Source organism: Rattus norvegicus, chromosome 4, assembly GCF_021556685.1.
Source record: "Rattus norvegicus strain SHRSP/BbbUtx chromosome 4, alternate assembly SHRSP_T2T, whole genome shotgun sequence".
Lineage (NCBI taxonomy): Eukaryota > Metazoa > Chordata > Mammalia > Rodentia > Muridae > Rattus > Rattus norvegicus.
Genome location: NC_141537.1, coordinates 174705590 through 174726517, shown reverse-complemented (window position 1 = coordinate 174726517; position 20928 = coordinate 174705590). Strand labels below are relative to the sequence as shown.

Genomic DNA, 20928 nt, shown 5'->3' with positions numbered 1-20928 from the left:
CAGGCATCTGTAACCCTAGCGTGTCTGGGATGGTGGTGGATACAAAGAGTATTGGAGTTCATTTGTCAGATAGTCTAGCTGAATTGGTGGGCTCCGAGGTCAGTGAGAGAATCTCTCTCTCTCTCTCTCTCTCTCTCTCTCTCTCTCTCTCTCTCTCTCTCACACACACACACACACACACACAGAGGAATCACTTGACACACACACACACACACATATATATGAGAGAGAAAGAGAGAAAGAGACAGAGAAAGAGACAGAGACGGAGACAGAGAGAGAGAGAGAGAGAAATATATTGAGGAAGATACCTGATACAGACTTCTGTTCTCTACACATGCATACATAGGGTATTGCACCTGCATATAAAAATTTTGTATACGCACACACAAAAAATGTGCATGCATGCATACATACATATATAAATGCACATTGAACTCGTTTGAATGTCACTATTTTAACAATAATTTCTATGTCTTCTAATTTACTTCTGGTCGCTTTCGATTAGCTAATAGGTGCTAAGATTTATTATAATTAAAAACGTGTCCCCACTCTTCAGTGAGGGACGGAATTAACTGAGGGTAATGTTTATTGCATCTGCTCTTATTTCTAGGATTTAGCATCATGGTCTCTGGAGTGTAGGTGAATAATCTAAAAGCATTGATAATGATAAAAACAGTGCTGGGGATAGAGAGAGAGAGACGGATTATTTCTTGCTGTGATCTGAGATCGTTTAAATTGGTCGCAACAGGTTTAATTCCACAAATACCACCTACACTAATTTCCTGCTTTTTTATTGTCTCTCCGTCAAAAGGGTAAGAAAAAAAATAAATCGGAAGGCAATGAAAAAGAACTTTGTCCAAGGTTCCCAGGCAGAAGGAAACAAAAATCTATTCATACGGGTATAGTGAAGTGGAAAAGGAGAATTACATGTGCAGATTCAGGGAGCCCTGTTTGCATGTTGATGGGGAGGGATATTTATTTATTACCTTTGCTCGATGTCCAGAGAGAAATTGGGAGAGAAATTGGAAAAATCACATGATACCTTGGGATATGACCGAGGATCACTTGACATTCAAGTGTATCCAAACATCACTTGCACTTGACTATTTTAGGAAGAACCGGCCGCCTTAGCAGAAGCTCGGGATGTCATTCATGTTCCTAAAACGAGGGTTCTTTCACGCAGGGCTGGCAGTAGAGGACATGTTTTAGAATGAAAGCAGACACAATTCTTTTAAGTCATGCTTATCTTGGGTATAGCCATTTAACCTTAGGGAATCGATCCTAAGGGTGTAATAAACCATGTACAGGAAGACATGTTTATGAAAACCGTTGGAGATGCTATGTATGTCTATTAGTAAACATGTTGTGAGCATCTGTCTATATACAGGGACCAAGCATAACAGTGGATTTTTTTGATGATCCAAAAGTGCTAAATAGTAGCAAAACGTCAGTCTTTGGTACACAAAGTAACAGGTTCCACTCTCCTTTCCATATATGCGCCTACTATATTTTCTGTCATAAACATTTTCTTTTTCACTGCTTTTAACCCATGTCTCTCTCTCTGCAAAAATTAGTGTGTATTGATCCATTATTCTTAATATAAAGATAGAAGATACCAAAGTTAATTAAAATGCTTTAAGGGACGTTTCACACATGAGTTGACTTTTCTAACCTAGTTATGGTTTTTCAAGCCTACGATGAATAATGCCTTTTAAAAGAAGGGCCATCCAGGAAATCAGGGACGATAGGCAAATAACTATGAGTTCGTTACTAGAACTGGAAGGAACACGAAACGTTCTGCTCTTTTAAAGAAGGGACACCATTGTGTGGGGAAAAGTGAGCATCCCGTTTTCTGGTTAACTCAGAATATTCTTCTGACATAATAGGTCTCTGGAGAATGACATTTGTTTTCTCATGGCCCCCGAAGTCAGGTGCAGATCGACAGACAAACATGTTCTGCAAATCCTGGCATTTCTTCCCCGCCATGTCTGAAATTATTTAAACACTCTCTAGGGATTTAACTGCTGGAATTTCCTGCTCGGGAGCTCATTCGTTAATGAGGAGAAGGCTCCCCGTGTGGGAGCTGAGTTTGCTTTGATATTTACAGACCGAAATGTCACATGTAACAGAACCTGCAACCAATCTGAACATTTCCACAAGCCAGGTTGTACTGAATTTCCTAAATGATTTGACTTCTTGACACACACGCATGATCCTTGCTGGGAGCTAGGCGGTACCCTTAGGTAATTACAACACCCCAAGACTGCTAATTAGTGCAGGAATGGACACTCATGCCTATGGTTTGGTTCTTCACGAAAGCACTACTGGGGGACCCTTCAGGGTGACATACATCGCTAACTTATAGGAAGCACCCTCATAATTAATTACAGAAGATAAATCCTCACAATCTCATAACTGAAAACCCGGTTTAAAATATAAAGGTCTAGAACCCTGGCTTGCTACTGCTCGTCAGGAAGGAGGTCACGAAAGCTGAGGAAAGTTTTCACTGACGGGAAAAGGGAGTTGCTTCTTCATGCAGTGATAAAGCACCAGGAACAAGAGAGCCTTGTAGAGGGAAGAGCTTATTTCAGTGTCCAGAGAGAAAGTCCGCAACGGTGGGGGAGGCATGGTGACCGGAGGATGGCACAGGAAACAGATCAAATCTGAACCCCACAGGGTGTGGGGGCGGGTGAGAATCTGAAGTGAGGTTATAAACCGTCAAAGCCTGCCTGCCCACAGTGGCACACTTCCTCTAGCCAGGTCATACCTCCTAAAGCCTCTACCCCTTCCCAAATATCACCACTACATAGGACTCAAGTGCTTGAACACCCAGGACCACAGAGGACATTGTCACTCAAAGCACTGCAATAAATATGTCGGAAGCCCGGGTTTGTGATTCGGTGTTTAATCGGCCTCTGAACGAAGCAAAAGGGGTTTCTCCGGGATTTGCTAAAGGATTAGCACTCTTATCAATATCAGTGCAACGCTGTACAGCAATTGCTGAGGAACGGATTAAAAATCAAATATGGAAGCAGCTCCCTGCTCCCAAACCCCGTGGGAGAGAGACCTCACCACCTGATCAGGTGGGCACTCCTGAGGCTGCAGAGCGGAGGAGACCACCAACACTGCCCACCCCTGCCCACATCCCTGGCCCAAGAGGCAACTGTATAAGGCCTCTGGGTTCCCATAGGGGAGGGCCCGGGAGCGGCAGGACCCCTGCGCCTGAGACACTGCCGGAACCTGAAGGAAACAGACCGGATAAACAGTTCTCTGCACCCAAATCCCGTGGGAGGGAGAGCTGAACATTCAGAGAGGCAGACACGCCTGGGAAACCAGAAGAGACTGCACTCTGTGCACATCCAGGCGCCAGAGGAAAACACCAAATGCCATCTGGAACCCTGGTGCACGGAGGCTCCCGGAAAGAGCGGCGCAGATCTTCTCGGTTGCTGCCACAGCGGAGAGGACTTAGGCAGTACCCCACGAGCAAACTTGAGCCTTGGAACTGCAGGTAGGACCAACTTTTCCCCTGCAAGAAACCTGCCTGGTGAACTCAGGACACACAGAGGCAAAATTCCTCTAAGGCCGGGCACTTCCTGTGTTTACCGGAAGTCCCACACCGGCGGATCCCGGACCGCAGCAGCTCTCTGCTCCCAAACCCCGTGGGAGAGAGACCTCACCGCCTGATCAGGTGGGCACTCCTGAGGCTGCAGAGCGGAGGAGACCACCAACACTGCCCACCCCTGCCCACATCCCTGGCCCAAGAGGCAACTGTATAAGGCCTCTGGGTTCCCATAGGGGAGGGCCCGGGAGCGGCAGGACCCCTGCGCCTGAGACACTGCCGGAACCTGAAGGAAACAGACCGGATAAACAGTTCTCTGCAACCAAATCCCGTGGGAGGGAGAGCTGAACCTTCAGACAGGCGGACACGCCTGGGAAACCAGAAGAGACTGCACTCTGTGCACATCCAGGCGCCAGAGGAAAACACCAAACGTCATCTGAAACCCTGGTGCACGGAGGCTCCCGGAAGGAGCGGCACAGATTTTCCCGGTTGCTGCCACAGCGGAGAGGACTTAGGCAGTACCCCACGAGCAAACTTGAGCCTTGGAACCACAGGTAGGACCAACTTTTCCCCTGCAAGAAACCTGCCTGGTGAACTCAAGACACAGGCCCACAGGAACAGCTGAAGACCTGTAGAGAGGAAAAACTACACGCCCGAAAGCAGAACACTCTGTCCCCATAACTGGCTGAAAGAAAACAGGAAAACAGGTCTACAGCACTCCTGACACACAGGTTATAGGACAGTCTAGCCACTGTCAGAAATAGCAGAACAAAGTAACACTAGAGATAATCTGATGGCGAGAGGCAAGCGCAGGAACCCAAGCAACAGAAACCAAGACTACATGGCATCATCGGAGCCCAATTCTCCCACCAAAGCAAACACGGAATATCCAAACACACCAGAAAAGCAAGACCTAGTTTCAAAATCATATTTGATCATGATGCTGGAGGACTTCAAGAAAGACATAAAGAACTCCCTTAGAGAACAAGTAGAAGCCTGCAGAGAGGAATCGCAAAAATCCCTGAAAGAATTCCAGGAAAACACAATCAAACAGTTGAAGGAATTAAAAATGGAAATAGAAGCAATCAAGAAAGAACACATGGAAACACCCTGGACATAGAAAATCAAAAGAAAAGACAAGGAGCTGTAGATACAAGCTTCACCAACAGAATTCAAGAGATGGAAGAGAGAATCTCGGGAGCAGAAGATTCCATAGAAATCATTGACTCAACTGTCAAAGATAATGTAAAGCGGAAAAAGCTACTGGTCCAAAACATACAGGAAATCCAGGACTCAATGAGAAGATCAAACCTAAGGATAATAGGTATAGAAGAGAGTGAAGACTCCCAGCTCAAAGGACCAGTAAATATCTTCAACAAAATCATAGAAGAAAACTTCCCTAACCTAAAAAAAGAGATACCCATAGGCATACAAGAAGCCTACAGAACTCCAAATAGATTGGACCAGAAAAGAAACACCTCCCGTCACATAATTGTCAAAACACCAAACGCACAAAATAAAGAAAGAATATTAAAAGCAGTAAGGGAAAAAGGTCAAGTAACATATAAAGGCAGACCTATCAGAATCACACCAGACTTTTCGCCAGAAACTATGAAGGCCAGAAGATCCTGGACAGATGTCATACAGACCCTAAGAGAACACAAATGCCAGCCCAGGTTACTGTATCCTGCAAAACTCTCAATTAACATAGATGGAGAAACCAAGATATTCCATGACAAAACCAAATTTACACAATATCTTTCTACAAGTCCAGCACTACAAAGGATAATAAAGGGTAAAGCCCAACATAAGGAGGCAAGCTATACCCTAGAAGCAAGAAACTAATCATCTTGGCAACAAAACAAAGAGAATGAAAGCACACAAACATAACCTCACTTCCAAATATGAATATAACGGGAAGCAATAATCACTATTCCTTAATATCTCTCAATATCAATGGCCTCAACTCCCCAATAAAAAGACATAGATTAACAAACTGGATACGCAACGAGGACCCTGCATTCTGCTGCCTACAGGAAACACACCTCAGAGACAAAGACAGACATTACCTCAGAGTGAAAGGCTGGAAAACAATTTTCCAAGCAAATGGTCAGAAGAAGCAAGCTGGAGTAGCCATTCTAATATCAAATAAAATCAATTTTCAACTAAAAGTCATCAAAAAAGATAAGGAAGGACACTTCATATTCATCAAAGGAAAAATCCACCAAGATGAACTCTCAATCCTAAATATCTATGCCCCAAATACAAGGGCACCTACATATGTAAAAGAAACCTTACTAAAGCTCAAAACACACATTGCACCTCACACAATAATAGTGGGAGTTTTCAACACCCCACTCTCATCAATGGACAAATCATGGAAACAGAAATTAAACAGAGATGTAGACAGACTAAGAGAAGTCATGAGCCAAATGGACTTAACGGATATTTATAGAACATTCTATCCTAAAGCAAAAGGATATAGCTTCTTCTCAGCTCCTCATGGTACTTTCTCCAAAATTGACCATATAATTGGTCAAAAAACGGGCCTCAACAGGTACAGAAAGATAGAAATAATCCCATGCGTGCTATCGGACCACCACGGCCTAAAACTGGTCTTCAATAACAATAAGGGAAGAATGCCCACATATACGTGGAAATTGAACAATGCTCTACTCAATGTTAACCTGGTCAAGGAAGAAATAAAGAAAGAAATTAAAAACTTTTTAGAATTTAATGAAAATGAAGGTACAACATACCCAAACTTATGGGACACAATGAAAGCTGTGCTAAGAGGAAAACTCATAGCGCTGAGTGCCTGCAGAAAGAAACAGGAAAGAGCATATGTCAGCAGCTTGACAGCACACCTAAAAGCTCTAGAACAAAAAGAAGCAAATACACCCAGGAGGAGTAGAAGGCAGGAAATAATCAAACTCAGAGCTGAAATCAACCAAGTAGAAACAAAAATGACCATAGAAAGAATCAACAGAACCAAAAGTTGGTTCTTTGAGAAAATCAACAAGATAGATAAACCCTTAGCCAGACTAACGAGAGGACACAGAGAGTGCGTCCAAATTAACAAAATCAGAAATGAAAAGGGAGACATAACTACAGATTCAGAGGAAATTCAAAAAATCATCAGATCTTACTGTAAAAACCTATATTCAACAAAACTTGAAAATCTTCAGGAAATAGACAATTTCCTAGACAGATACCAGGTATCGAAGTTAAATCAGGAACAGATAAACCAGTTAAACAACCCCATAACTCCTAAGGAAATAGAAGCAGTAATTAAAGGTCTCCCAACCAAAAAGAGCCCAGGTCCAGACGGGTTTAGTGCAGAATTCTATCAAACCTTCATAGAAGACCTTATACCAATATTATCCAAACTATTCCACAAAATTGAAACAGATGGAGCCCTACCGAATTCCTTCTATGAAGCCACAATTACTCTTATACCTAAACCACACAAAGACCCAACAAAGAAAGAGAACTTCAGACCAATTTCCCTTATGAATATCGACGCAAAAATACTCAATAAAATTCTGGCAAACCGAATTCAAGAGCACATCAAAACAATCATCCACCATGATCAAGTAGGCTTCATCCCAGGCATGCAGGGATGGTTTAATATAAGGAAAACCATCAACGTGATCCATCATATAAACAAACTGAAAGAACAGAACCACATGATCATTTCATTAGATGCTGAGAAAGCATTTGACAAAATTCAACACCCCTTCATGATAAAAGTCCTGGAAAGAATAGGTATTCAAGGCCCATACCTAAACATAGTAAAAGCCATATACAGCAAACCAGTTGCTAACATTAAACTAAATGGAGAGAAACTTGAAGCAATCCCACTAAAATCAGGGACTAGACAAGGCTGCCCACTCTCTCCCTACTTATTCAATATAGTTCTTGAAGTTCTAGCCAGAGCAATCAGACAACAAAAGGAGATCAAGGGGATACAGATCGGAAAAGAAGAGGTCAAAATATCACTATTTGCAGACGACATGATAGTATATTTAAGTGATCCCAAAAGTTCCACCAGAGAACTACTAAAGCTGATAAACAACTTCAGCAAAGTGGCTGGGTATAAAATTAACTCAAATAAATCAGTTGCCTTCCTCTATACAAAAGAGAAACAAGCCGAGAAAGAAATTAGGGAAACGACACCCTTCATAATAGACCCAAATAATATAAAGTACCTCGGTGTGACTTTAACCAAGCAAGTAAAAGATCTGTACAATAAGAACTTCAAGACACTGAGGAAAGAAATTGAAGAAGACCTCAGAAGATGGAAAGATCTCCCATGCTCATGGATTGGCAGGATTAATATAGTAAAAATGGCCATTTTACCAAAAGCAATCTACAGATTCAATGCAATCCCCATCAAAATACCAATCCAATTCTTCAAAGAGTTAGACAGAACAATTTGCAAATTCATCTGGAATAACAAAAAACCCAGGATAGCTAAAGCTATCCTCAACAATAAGAGGACTTCAGGGGGAATCACTATCCCTGAACTCAAGCAGTATTACAGAGCAATAGTGATAAAAACTGCATGGTATTGGTACAGAGACAGACAGATAGACCAATGGAATAGAATTGAAGACCCAGAAATGAACCCACACACCTATGGTCACTTGATTTTTGACAAAGGAGCCAAAACCATCCAATGGAAAAAAGATAGCATTTTCAGCAAATGGTGCTGGTTCAACTGGAGGGCAACATGTAGAAGAATGCAGATCGATCCATGCTTATCACCCTGTACAAAGCTTAAGTCCAAGTGGATCAAGGACCTCCACATCAAACCAGACACACTCAAACTAATAGAAGAAAAACTAGGGAAGCATCTGGAACACATGGGCACTGGAAAAAATTTCCTGAACAAAACACCAATGGCTTATGCTCTAAGATCAAGAATCGACAAATGGGATCTCATAAAACTGCAAAGCTTCTGTAAGGCAAAGGACACTGTGGTTAGGACAAAACGACAACCAACAGATTGGGAAAAGATCTTTACCAATCCTATAACAGATAGAGGCCTTATATCCAAAATATACAAAGAACTCAAGAAGTTAGACCGCAGGGAAACAAATAACCCTATTAAAAAATGGGGTTCAGAGCTGAACAAAGAATTTACAGCTGAGGAATGCCGAATGGCTGAGAAACACCTAAAGAAATGTTCAACATCTTTAGTCATAAGGGAAATGCAAATCAAAACAACCCTGAGATTTCACCTCACACCAGTGAGAATGGCTAAGATCAAAAACTCAGGTGACAGCAGATGCTGGTGAGGATGTGGAGAAAGAGGAACACTCCTCCATTGTTGGTGGGATTGCAGACTGGTAAAACCATTCTGGAAATCAGTCTGGAGGTTCCTCAGAAAATTGGACATTGAACTGCCTGAGGATCCAGCCATACCTCTCTTGGGCATATACCCAAAAGATGCCTCAACATATAAAAGAGACACGTGCTCCACTATGTTCATCGCAGCCTTATTTATAATAGCCAGAAACTGGAAAGAACCCAGATGCCCTTCAACAGAGGAATGGATACAGAAAATGTGGTACATCTACACAATGGAATATTACTCAGCTATCAAAAACAACGAGTTTATGAAATTCGTAGGCAAATGGTTGGAACTGGAAAATATCATCCTGAGTGAGCTAACCCACTCACAGAAAGACATACATGGTATGCACTCATTGATAAGTGGCTATTAGCCCAAATGCTTGAATTACCCTAGATCCCTAGAACAAAGGAAACTCAAGACGGATGATCAAAATGTGAATGCTTCACTCCTTCTTTAAATGAGGAAAAAGAATACCCTTGGCAGGGAAGGGAGAGGCAAAGATTAAAACAGAGACTGAAGGAACACCCATTCAGAGCCTGCCCCACAGGTGGCCCATACATATACTGCCACCCAATTAGACAAGATGGATGAAGCAAAGAAGTGCAGACCGACAGGAGCCGGATGTAGATCGCTCCTGAGAGACACAGCCAGAATACAGCAAATACAGAGGCGAATGCCAGCAGCAAACCACTGAACTGAGAATAGGTCCCCCGTTGAAGGAATCAGAGAAAGAACTGGAAGAGCTTGAAGGTGCTCTAGACCCCAAAAGTACAACAATGCCAAGCAACCAGAGCTTCCAGGGACTAAGCCACTACCTAAAGACTATACATGGACTGACCCTGGACTCTGTCCCCATAGGTAGCAATGAATATCCTAGTAAGAGCACCAGTGGAAGGGGAAGCCCTGGGTCCTGCTAAGACTGAACCCCCAGTGAACTAGACTATGCGGGGAGGGTGGCAATGGGGGGAGGTTTGGGAGGGGAACACCCACAAGGAAGGGGAGGGGGGAGGGTGATGTCTGTCCGGAAACCGGGAAAGGGAATAACACTTGAAATGTATATAAGAAATACTCAAGATAATAAAAAAAAATCAAATATGGAACACTGCCCAGGGAGAACACGGGGGGCAAAAGGAGACAGTCCCCCAGAACCAAGACACTGAAGCTAATGGGAAGAATAGATCCACGTGGTAAACTGGGGAAGTGAAGGATTCGATACAGTTGAGCCATTTCAGGATGAACACTTCTCAGAGGAATTCTAAGGACACAGGGCTCGGGTGCAGTGGCAATGCTCTCATAATGGGCGGGAACAGGTCCAATGCGCAGGACCAGTGTTGCTTGGGCAATGGCGGCTCGCGGTGGAGGTGCGAACATAACTGCACTTCGCCAATTTTGGGCCTCGGGATATTTTGCATTCTTAGAAATTATCGAAGTCTTCAAGAAGTGCTTTTTAAAAAATACTATATTTATTAGTAGCTATAGTAGAAGCAAAATTAGGATATCTAAAACATTTATTATCTGATTTAAATGACACTCATATTCTTACTCCACGTTAAGCTAGACACCATAGTTCTGCCCAAAATAGTCATGCTGAAAAGTAGAAAATATTTAATCAGGAGAGTGGTCATTGCTATACATTTTTGTGCATGGAATTCGGTGTCTGGCTTAATAGAAGATAGCTAGGCCCTTTTCTCTATATTTACATATATTTTGGATAGATATATTCAATACATTTGCAGTACTGAAGTCATATAACTTGGGGTAAGTTCACCTCTCCCTTCACGAGTGTGGTAAAAACGATTTTCAAATGACTATGACAACAGCCTTGTCCTGGCAGCAAGTCTGCTTACATTTTGGGAACTTCCGTCCTCACTTGGGCAAACTCTGACACGCAGGACAGCAGCTTGTGTGACTGCTGTGTTTTCACAAGGAAAGGAATCAGAACCTCTGGTCTGCTTCTGAGACAGCAGTCCAGGGGTTGATGCAATCACACACCATTTTTCCAAATCTTTCGGTCCCTTTCCTCCTCAGCAGCCTGTGAGACTATTACAAAGCACTCAGACCAACTTCAACAAGACTGGCCAGCCCATGAAGTGATTCTTTGATGGAAAATACATTTTTTTAACTTTTTCCATTTGACTTATTTTTGCCATTTATACTTTTTTATTATCTTACCCCAATCCTCGTCCCCGTTTCCCCCATTCCTTTCTAATTCATGATAGGACACAGGAAAATATTTTTTTTGCTAAAACTTGTTAAAGCACTGTTTGAAAGCAAAACGCGACACATCAAACAACAACCTTTAAGAGAAAAAGCAGCTCGGAGAGTAAACCGGAAAGCAAAGAAATCTGAGATCAAATTTCAGCATAAAAGAAATGTCAAGCTTTCAGCACGCACAGCGAGAGGAATTCATGGAGAATGCCACAAGGCTATTCACAGCTAAAAGCTCCAGTGTCAGGCTGGAATTAGGAATCGTCAGAAGGAGAGTGCATTTCTCCAGGAGGTTTTAAGTCTGATGACACACTCTGCATCAGCTCGGGAGAAAAATGCCAATATGAATATCTGTGTTGTGTTTCTGATAGGAAAAGCAATGGAATCTGACAGGTTTGTTTTATTATTCCAGGAAAATGATGAATGAGGATTCTTACAGTGATTGAGTCCCTCTACGCACTGAATAATGCATGCTCCTTTGAGGGGGGCTTTGTGTGCTTACAGAATATCAGAGGCCATGAAGACTTGGAAAGCAAGCTCAATCTCCTCAGGATACACTTGAAGATGCTGGGTCTCAGAGCTCAAGGTGTTTTCCCAAGGACATCTGTTAACACGGAAACCAGAACCCAAAACTCAGAAACCAAGAGTGGCAGGATTACCACTTTTCCAGGAAGGCCTTTTGCTCTTTGGACTAGAAATCATCGTGTCCACACCTAAAATCAAATGACTAGCTTGGAACTGTTACTTATTTATTATAGTCTAAATGGATCAACGCTGACATAACAATGGTGTGGCCCTTTGAGTGAGAAAGGTCCCCCCCGTGGACTTGGTCCTCAGTAGTTGGACCTGTTTGAGGAGGTTGTGGAACCTTTATGAGGTGGAATCTTGCCGGGGGAAGCACAGTTCTTGTCGGGGGGGGGGGGAGGCTTTGACGGTTCATGTCTTCACACTGCTTGCTCTCTCTGTTTTATATGTGTGAATGAAAATGGGATCAGGCAGCTTTGTGCTTTGCCTACCCCATCACGTTTTCCTAGCTGTGATGGACTCTGTTTCCCTAGAACCGTAAGCTAGAATAAACATTTTCTCCCCTAAGTTGCTTGTTGTCATGGTGTCTTAGCCTTGCAACTGGAAAGTGACAAACTTGTAAGCTATTTAACTATCTCGGTGGACTTGGGTACCAGAGCAGCCTTGAACCAGAAGCAGGGAAAATGAATCCCCAAGCCAAGGAGGCAAGGAGACTGTACAGAGATACTGTCTAATGAATCATCTATGGATTCACACAGAGAGTTGAGAATTAACTACATTGTCATCATGCAAAAGGAATAGGTTTTAAACATTCTCACCACAAAATGGTAAGTTGAACATGCTGATTTGCTTAATTTAATATTTCTATATTATATAAGCCCAGCAAAGAGTCACAGGGCACCCCATTGACATGTAGTGCTTTAATAGGTCAACTAAAAAGGAAAATCAAAAGTGTTTGAAAAGCAAGAACTTTTCATACTCTGCTCAGTGGCTGTCCTTTTACTTCCATTGCTCTACCTAAGGCCTAATGGTGTTTAATATGTCTCTAAGGCATTTCTCTATTTGGGTGCTACAGAGCCTTTCCTGGCTGCTCTCATATCCCTCGGATACTCTTCCCCTGTTTCTTGGTTTTTCTTACTTTGTGCTGCATTTACAAAGTCGTTATGTCCCCATTTTCTAAACATCTGTTTGTTGGTTTCTTTTCTTCTTTTTCTGTGTCTTCCATTAGTGTCAAAAGATCTTAAGTCTGCTATTATTCTTTGAGGTTTATTCTCTACAAAACGTCAGATCTCTGTGTGTAACTACGTCCGGGGCAGTTCCTAGAGACCGCATGTTAAGGTTTTATGTTGTAAACAAAACCCTTCAATTATGCTACTCAGATCTGATATTCTTTCAAAGGCCCACATGTTAGTGCCTGCCGGTGGGTTTGTCAAACATTCAGTCTAAGCTCGAATTCTTTATTATCACTTCTCTCTTTGTGGCTTTCTTCTGAAATAGTTCTTCAGTCTACTCTGTGGATCTGTACTGGTACCAGCACCAACCCAAGAACAATTTTGCAAGTGGACCATTCCTGAACCTTACGACCAGTTAATATCCTTGTAGCCATCTCTTTTTAAAAATGTATTCTTCAGGTTATTGCTACAATTATTCTTTTTAATACAAGTCTGTCAACAAAATCCCAGCAACTGCAGTAACAACACTGTATTTCCTACCTAGATCATAAGGAAGGCCCCACACAATTTTTCTCAGGTCAACGTTTGCAATATTGTATGCCATGCAATCCTATGATGTGAAATTAGTCACTGTCATCTAAAACTTCACAGCCACACACAAGCGACTGTTCTTGAAGAAATCTTTGCAAAACTTGTAGTCAAGATTCAGTTTCACTGTAAAAATTTTTTTTTTTTTACTTTCTGAGGCATAAGTTGTCTTTCCCTTCTTTGGGTCCCTCTAACATTTACCGCTCTACTGTAACTAGAGTGTTACAGACCACATCGTGCGGTGGCCTCTCCTTACAAACTGTGTGTTTTTCCTAGCAACAGTCACCACAGCTTATTTTGTTTATTTTGTTTCTCTTTGATTAAGTGCATAATGCATATTATTGCTCAATAAATGGAAAAGCCACACCACAGTCCACCATTTAATTAGCAATGTGTAGTTTAATTAGGCACCTAATTAATAGGAGTTTTAATTGTCTCACTATTGTGATTTTCATGCTTCCTACTTATGACGCTACTCAAGACTTCATATAAATCAAATCTATACAGTAAACAAGGGAGCGAATGGCCTTGTGCAAGTGTTTTAGTGATCCACCCTCACAAGAAAATTGATTTTGTAAGCTGTGGCCTGCTTTATTTAATACTGCTCTTCTTCCCGGAAAACAATAATTTTACATCACGTGAGGGGAGCAAGATTTGGTGCCTTGTCTGCCTTTTCTTTAAGTTCCTGATGCAATTTCCTGAGTTGGTTTTTACATCTAAATCTTTTCAGTAGAATGACTTTTCCTTGCTGTTTATCCACTGGATTCTTGTGCTTTCGCATCGGGGTTCAGGAAAGCAGCAGCCATTGCCCAGAACCATCGATCTTAGCTCAAGTCTTTGCTGTGATGCCCTTCTCTGGTTGAAGGACTGATACCTAGCGGGCACACCGACAGACCTCAGTGGTGGCATGTGAGCACTCAGTGGCCTGTTCTAGGTAGATTCAGGGCCAGCCTGTCTCTTGTTTAGAATACACGCAAACGCACTGAGAGTCTTCAGGCAGGGGGAAGTAAACAGCAGTATACAAACCCTCCCAAACTCGAGCTGGAGCAAACCAGTTCTCAAGAGGTTAAACCAAAACAACAACAGATGCTTCAAAGAAGAGAAAAGACAACCATAAAGAAGAAGAAGTAGAAGCCGGAAGACCTTTTTCTTGGATAGCTCACATAATAAAGCACATTCTGTTCTCTGGGGAGTGAGCCTTTGAATTTAGAGTTGCGGGAAGGCTCATTTCTGGAAACAGCTTGTCCTCAAGTTCTTTAACAGTTCGGTGAAACCGAGAGTGGGAGTCACAGGATGCTCACAGTGGAAACATGCCAACCTTGCCGTGACCTTATCTACTGCTCGATAAGGATCTAGAAAGCCTGCAAGCAGAGCACGATTCACCCAGGTTCTCAGAGTGCAGCTTAATGAGCGGATCTCTGCCTGGGCAGTAGCTCTGCTCATCTCTGACGATTAAGTCAGATGATTCTAGAGAACACTGCTGAGGACAGGAGTGGGATAATAGAGCCATGTCTGTTCACAAGTAGGAGGGGAAAAAAACAGCCCAGAGTGTTTAAGCAGTATTGTGATTTGAATATGGATTGATCCCCAAAGTTGGCGTCAGATCCAATGGAACTGGGGTGACCGTGATAGAGAGCCACTATACACATGTGTTGGGAATCAAAGTTGGGTGCTGTGAACTCCCTGGGACTTATGCATTTGCACACTTGGTTGTCAGCTGCTGGTGAGGGTCGAGAGGTCTCAGAGTCCTCTTAAGGGGAAGTGCACCCCGATGGACAGTCTTTAGGCTTCTTAGCCTGTCCCCCACTTCTTTCTTTTTCTATCTCTGTGCATAACCACCAGGTCAGACTCAGGCTCCTTCAGGCCATGCTTTCTCCAACACAGTTTGTTCTATTTCCCTGGAACTGTAAGTCAAAAGAACCCCTTTCATTTTGGTTGCTTTTGGCTGGGGATATCCTATTACAGCAACACAGGGAGGCAGCCGTACCACTGTGGTTCAGATGGCAACTTCTGTCTGCAGCAGTGCCTACACCTGATTCTCAGCCCCTCGATTTTTATGTCATAGGATGACAATCTCCATGAATCTTAGCATCCGTGATTGTAAGATTAGAACAATAATGTCGTTTACTTCTCACAGTTATGGTGGGCACCGAAAGAAGATCATATTAAGGTCACAAATTCAGAACTTTGCCCTGAACACTGAAAGTAAGACTCAAATAGACTGTCAAGATCTGTTTGGGTAGGAAAGGGTTAGGTTTAATATTTTGGGATCGGAGAATAGAGAAATTAATGAATTCTTGCAGTTTACACACCAGTAAATAGAACTGCTACATTTTTTTTTCGAGATCTCTAGACCAATATCCCATACACTTTTTGAAATGCATGGATATTTAAGATCATTTAAGATAATGTGTAAACTAAGGTGACTCTAAGTGAAGACAGACTGTTGGGAGGACATAGAATGTTGTCCCCCAAAAAATCAAACTTAAAAATCTCTTTATTGATTAGTAGTCTTTATTTCATGGTTATTTTGGTTAAATCATTTTTTGACAGTCGTCTCTATAGGTCAGACTGGCCTGGCAATACACACACATGTACACACATACACACAAGCACATACACACACATACACACAAGCACATACACACACACAAGCACACACACACATGCACACACACATGCACACACATGCACACACACATGCACACACACATACACACACACACACACACACACACACACACACACACCTTCTTGTAACCACAGTAAGCCTTTCCTCTCACCTGCCCTGACCTTAAGTTACATGAATGTAATTACTGCCCTTATAGACTTGTTCATTCTGTATACTTCACACATTCTGTACTGGAGCACACAGTTTATGGCCCTTGGTCTGTGGCGTGTTTCACTTAGTGTTCTATTTTCAAAGTTCTCCCACATTGTCACTTATCTCAGTACTATTCTTTTTGTTAAGACACTGCACAGAGCACCTTTCATGGATCCATTGGGGGACATTTTGGTTGCTTGAGCTTTTCATGTATTTTAAGATCTATGATTCGCTCAATAACTATATATGGGTTTCAAGTGGGCATAATCTTTTTATTAAAAATTAATTTTGGGTATAAAATTAAGGGTGGAATTACTGGGTCATATGGGAATTCAGTGTTCAACAACTGCCAGGCTGGGTGTAGAGCATTGGTCATGAAGCCTGAACCTGTTTCCTGTTCTCTCTCAACCGTGAGGTTTTTGTTTCTCCGCCTCCTCTGCAATGCTCTACTTTCTGATTCCTGTCAGCCCTGGTGAAAGAAAGCCCTTGCACCGGCTGGTCATGTGTCAACGTGACACAAGCTGGAGCTATCACAGAAAAGGAGCCTCCCTTGAGGAAATGCCTCCATGAGACCCAGCTGAAAGGCATTTTCTCAACTCCTGATCAAGGCAGGAGGATCCAGCCCACTGTGGGTGGTGCCATCCCTGGGCTGGTGGTCCTGGGTTCTATAAGAGAGCAGGCTGAGCAAGCCAGGGGTAGCAAGCCAGTAAGTAACATCCCTCCATGGCCTCTGCATCAGCTCCTGCTTCCTGACCTTCTTGAGTTCCAGTCCTGACTTCCTTTGGTGATGAACAGCAATGTGGAAATGTAAGCTGAATAAATCCTTTCCTCCCCAGCTTGCTTCTTGGTCATGATGTTTGTGCAGGAATAGAAACCCTGACTAAGACACCCCTCATGTGTTTTGCTTGGCTTCCTTTGCAGTGTTTCCCAATAGCCAATAATACCAAACAAAGTATCTTCTCAGGTGCTTACTGGATATTTGTGTATTTTTAAAAGTGTTTGTCAGATCTGTTACTCATTTCCAAATGGGGTTACTTCTCTTTTTGTTCTGCACTTTTATTCTGTATATACTCTGCATGCAATTGCCATATTACATAGAAAATGAGTCAGTGTTTTCCTCTTCTCTGTCAACTGCTGATGTCACACTTTGAACCAACTTTCCATTCATTAGTCAACTTTGGGATGATGGGGAATAAATGCTCTATTGTTTTAAGTCTTCAGTAAAAAATCATGATGTATAGCATTGGCTGATTTTATATTTTAGTGAGAAATGGAGGGAAAGACTGCACGCATTTTCTTTGTGAGATTAAGACCCCATTCTGTATGCCAGGCTGGCACTTAATTGACAGCAATTCTTCTGCCTCAGCTTCTTCAGCTGCTTTTCTTTGAGAGAAACTGGACTCCTCACCTAAGAAACTGTAACCATTCCTTTAGTCTTTATCTTATGCAAAGATACAATTAAAGCTGAGAGAGTTTGAAATTCATATGCACGTCTTGCTTTTACTTGAAATGAACAACCACAGCTATTGACATTGGGAATACGCAGACTGGCTGTGCAACGAACTGCATAGCCTTGATTTTCAGTTGTTCCTAACACATAGCAACATACATTTTGCTATGTTAAGTCTTACCTGGAAGTCAAAAGGCCAAGAGCTTCCAACGGATGGGAAAATGTCCACCTTCTCAAGACGGCATGCATTTCCGAAACTGTCCCTTCATCCCAACCAGGGGCGCTGCCCAAGACCAGAGGGAGAGAGGAGTTCTCATTGTTGCAGTAGAAACGATAAAACCACAAATATCTCCTCTTTTCCACAGAAAGTCTGAAAAGAAATGGAAATTTTGTGTGTTGGCAACAGGGAGGAAGGGCATTGAGCATTGCTATAAACGCCAATAGGAAACTTTGCTCTGGATTCCTGCATTCTGTTTTGGTTTCTATTGGAAAACTGGTTCTTTATCACGGAGGAGTGTAATAGGTTAGTCCATCCGCTTATTATCTGATAGTATATTCTTTGCAGAAAACAAAACAAACCAAAACACAAACTGCCCTCATTTCAGATAATTCACATTTACTTTTCTCCCTCTCTCATTACCACCTTTTTAAAAGAAAAATGTGTCATTTTTTGTGGGCAAAGTGTCTGTCTCCTCCAGGGCAGACCATGTCTGTGTGAGAGTCTTGCGACTCGGTCTGGAGAGAACAGTCTTGTTTCCCACTTGTTCCTTTATAATGAGTCAGCTGAGAAGCAAGTGGGTCTGTGAAGAAAAGGCACAATTTAAGGATGAAATGTCACCGCAGAGTTGTTCCACTAGAGTTCAGATCGCTCTCTGACTAACTTCACAAAGATCTCATTTTATTCTTGGGTGACAGAGTTCAACCTTAGTGTGAAGAAAACTCTGATAGCACTTTATTAAGCACACCACCAGAAGCAGAAACCTCACTCTGGAGCACAGAGGCTGACTTCTGGGCAGTTTACCCTCTTGCTCTCTGCCCAGTGAAATCATTCAGTCTGTTGAGAAGAGAGAGTCTGTCACATGACCATTTCTATGCCCACTTATGACCCCTGCCTCTCTCAAATTATACAACCCAACTTGTCCTAAATCAGCCAAAACTTCCAAGAAGAGTATGAGAAATATTATAAAAGATTGGTGAGGCACAAGTCCTCGTCATTGGTAAAATGAAATACTGATTGATATGTCTATATGACGTGTGTGTCTCATCTAGATTCTTATGTTTGTTACTGTTTTTCCCTGGGCTATGTTGTTCCTTCTTTCATACTGAATGATGCTGTTCCCCTGTACCACTCACTCTCTGGAATCATGATCTACATAAAATGAAATGCACAGAATCAATTCAATGAATTTTGACAAATGCATTTGCCACCCAGCAAATGAACTCCTGTCAATGTTCAAATCAATTTATTTTCATGTTGCCAGAAGCAAGCAAAGGGTTGATTTCTTTCATTCTGTATTAATGGAATCCTTTATTTATGGCTACCTTCACTAAAAAATGCTTCAGAAATTATCCATATTGTTGAGTGTGTCAATGGTCGATTCTTTATAATTAGTGGCTATTATTCTCTTGTATGAATACACTACAATTTCCTTACGCAATCTCTTTTTCGTGGCCATATGAGTTATTTCCTTTTGGAGGGGCATTATAAATCAAAGTCACTTGAATATACTCATGGAAGATTTTTAATGGTTGCCTTTTCTTTCTCTGCAGATAAACCTAGTTTCTGTGTGGTTCTGGTCACTTGTCTACTTGTGGAAGAAAGAAGTCTGTTACTGGGGGTGGCTGTAAAGTTTCACATTCATCCCTGAAAACTGTGGTGCTCTCAGTTGAGCTGCATGCTTGAGATTATTAACTGAATTTTTTCTGTCTTTGTAGTCCAATACTTTCTAATTACATGATCTTGGTTCTAAATTTCCACTTAGTTAGCATGTAGACAATTTCCCTTAAGATCTATTCTCATCTTTCATGAGGCATCTGCTAGTTTTGTGTCTACCTGTTTGGCTGGCTTATTTAGATCCATTTATACTTTGACCTATACTGAAAACAACAGTTTTGTTTTATAAATGTCTTGTAAATATTTTCCCAGAATGTATTTCACATTTACTTTTGTATTACTGTCCTTTGATAAACAGTTTTAAAATTAAAGCTCAACTTCTGCTTGCCTGCCTGCCTGTCTGTCTCTGTCAGTCTGTCAGTCTGTCTGCCTGCCTGTCTGCCTCTGTTTGTTGGTCTGTATGTCTCTGTCTGTCTGCCTCTTTGTCTCTGTCTGTCTCTGTTGGTCTATCTTTGGCTGCCTGTTTGTCTGTCTCTGCCTGTCTGTCTGCCTCTGTCTGTCTGTCTCTGTCTGTGTCTGATTATTTCTTTCTGTCCTTCTCTGTCTATCCTAACATTCACTCTTAGAAAGCCTTTTAGTCCTAGACTTCACATTCAGAAGATCCATCATAATTTATCGTCTACCCATGGTTGAGGTCAGGCATCAAGTTTTCATCTCATCCATCCTCACTTATCGATCTTGGTTGTTTCCTCCTCCATAAGAGTAGCCATTTGCAACAAATTCTCTGTTCATTAATTGTCTTGGCATCATTAAAACACACATTGGCCTTATCACTGGTAGAATATTCTACCCTGAGTTCTGTGACTTTGCCTATTATAAGTCATTGTTGCATTTCTCTTAACTTATAAATGTATAGTACATGAGATCAAAGCAAAGAAGTCCCCAACTTACTTTCACAATTCTTTCTACTTTTTACATCTACAGAATAACTTTAAAAACTAGATGTGTGAGATTTGCCTCCTTTTCCCTTTAGTGTTGCTGTATTGAAATCATTGTTTGCTTTTTAAAGCTCTGAAATTATTTAAACTATTAACTCAACCTAGTCCATATCTATATTTTTATGATCATCCGTCTTCTTTTTATAAATTGATTGCATGCTAACTAATATCCCAGATATTTTTCTACTCAACAATCATTGGCTCTTAGGCTTTCCCCACTGCTGAGAACATCCTCCTATAGCTTTAACACGGAATGAACCGATGTGTTCAGATGGAGGCCTAATCATAGGCAGAACACTCTGAACCCTTTGAGATCTCTTTTTATGATGTAATAGGTCAGGTTTAGGACAGCACCTATCTACAGACACTGCGCAGTTAAACCTACTCCTGGCAAGCATCTTTTTCATT

General features: G+C 41.9%; 1 protein-coding gene across 6 annotated transcripts in view; it reads right to left on the bottom strand.

Annotated features, from left to right (window-relative positions):
* Positions 1–20928, bottom strand: part of Pik3c2g (phosphatidylinositol-4-phosphate 3-kinase, catalytic subunit type 2 gamma) — a 366288-nt gene that overhangs the window by 216287 nt on the left and 129073 nt on the right. For 5 of the 6 annotated variants that reach the window (XM_087655648.1, NM_053923.2, XM_087655647.1 and 2 more), the window contains exon 17: positions 17870–18058. In XM_087655648.1, coding sequence (XP_087511774.1) covers positions 17870–18058 — 189 coding nt within the window. Of the gene's footprint in view, positions 1–11631; positions 11734–17869; positions 18059–20928 lie in introns of all 6 variants that reach the window. The other variant, XM_087655646.1, reaches the window with a different exon arrangement.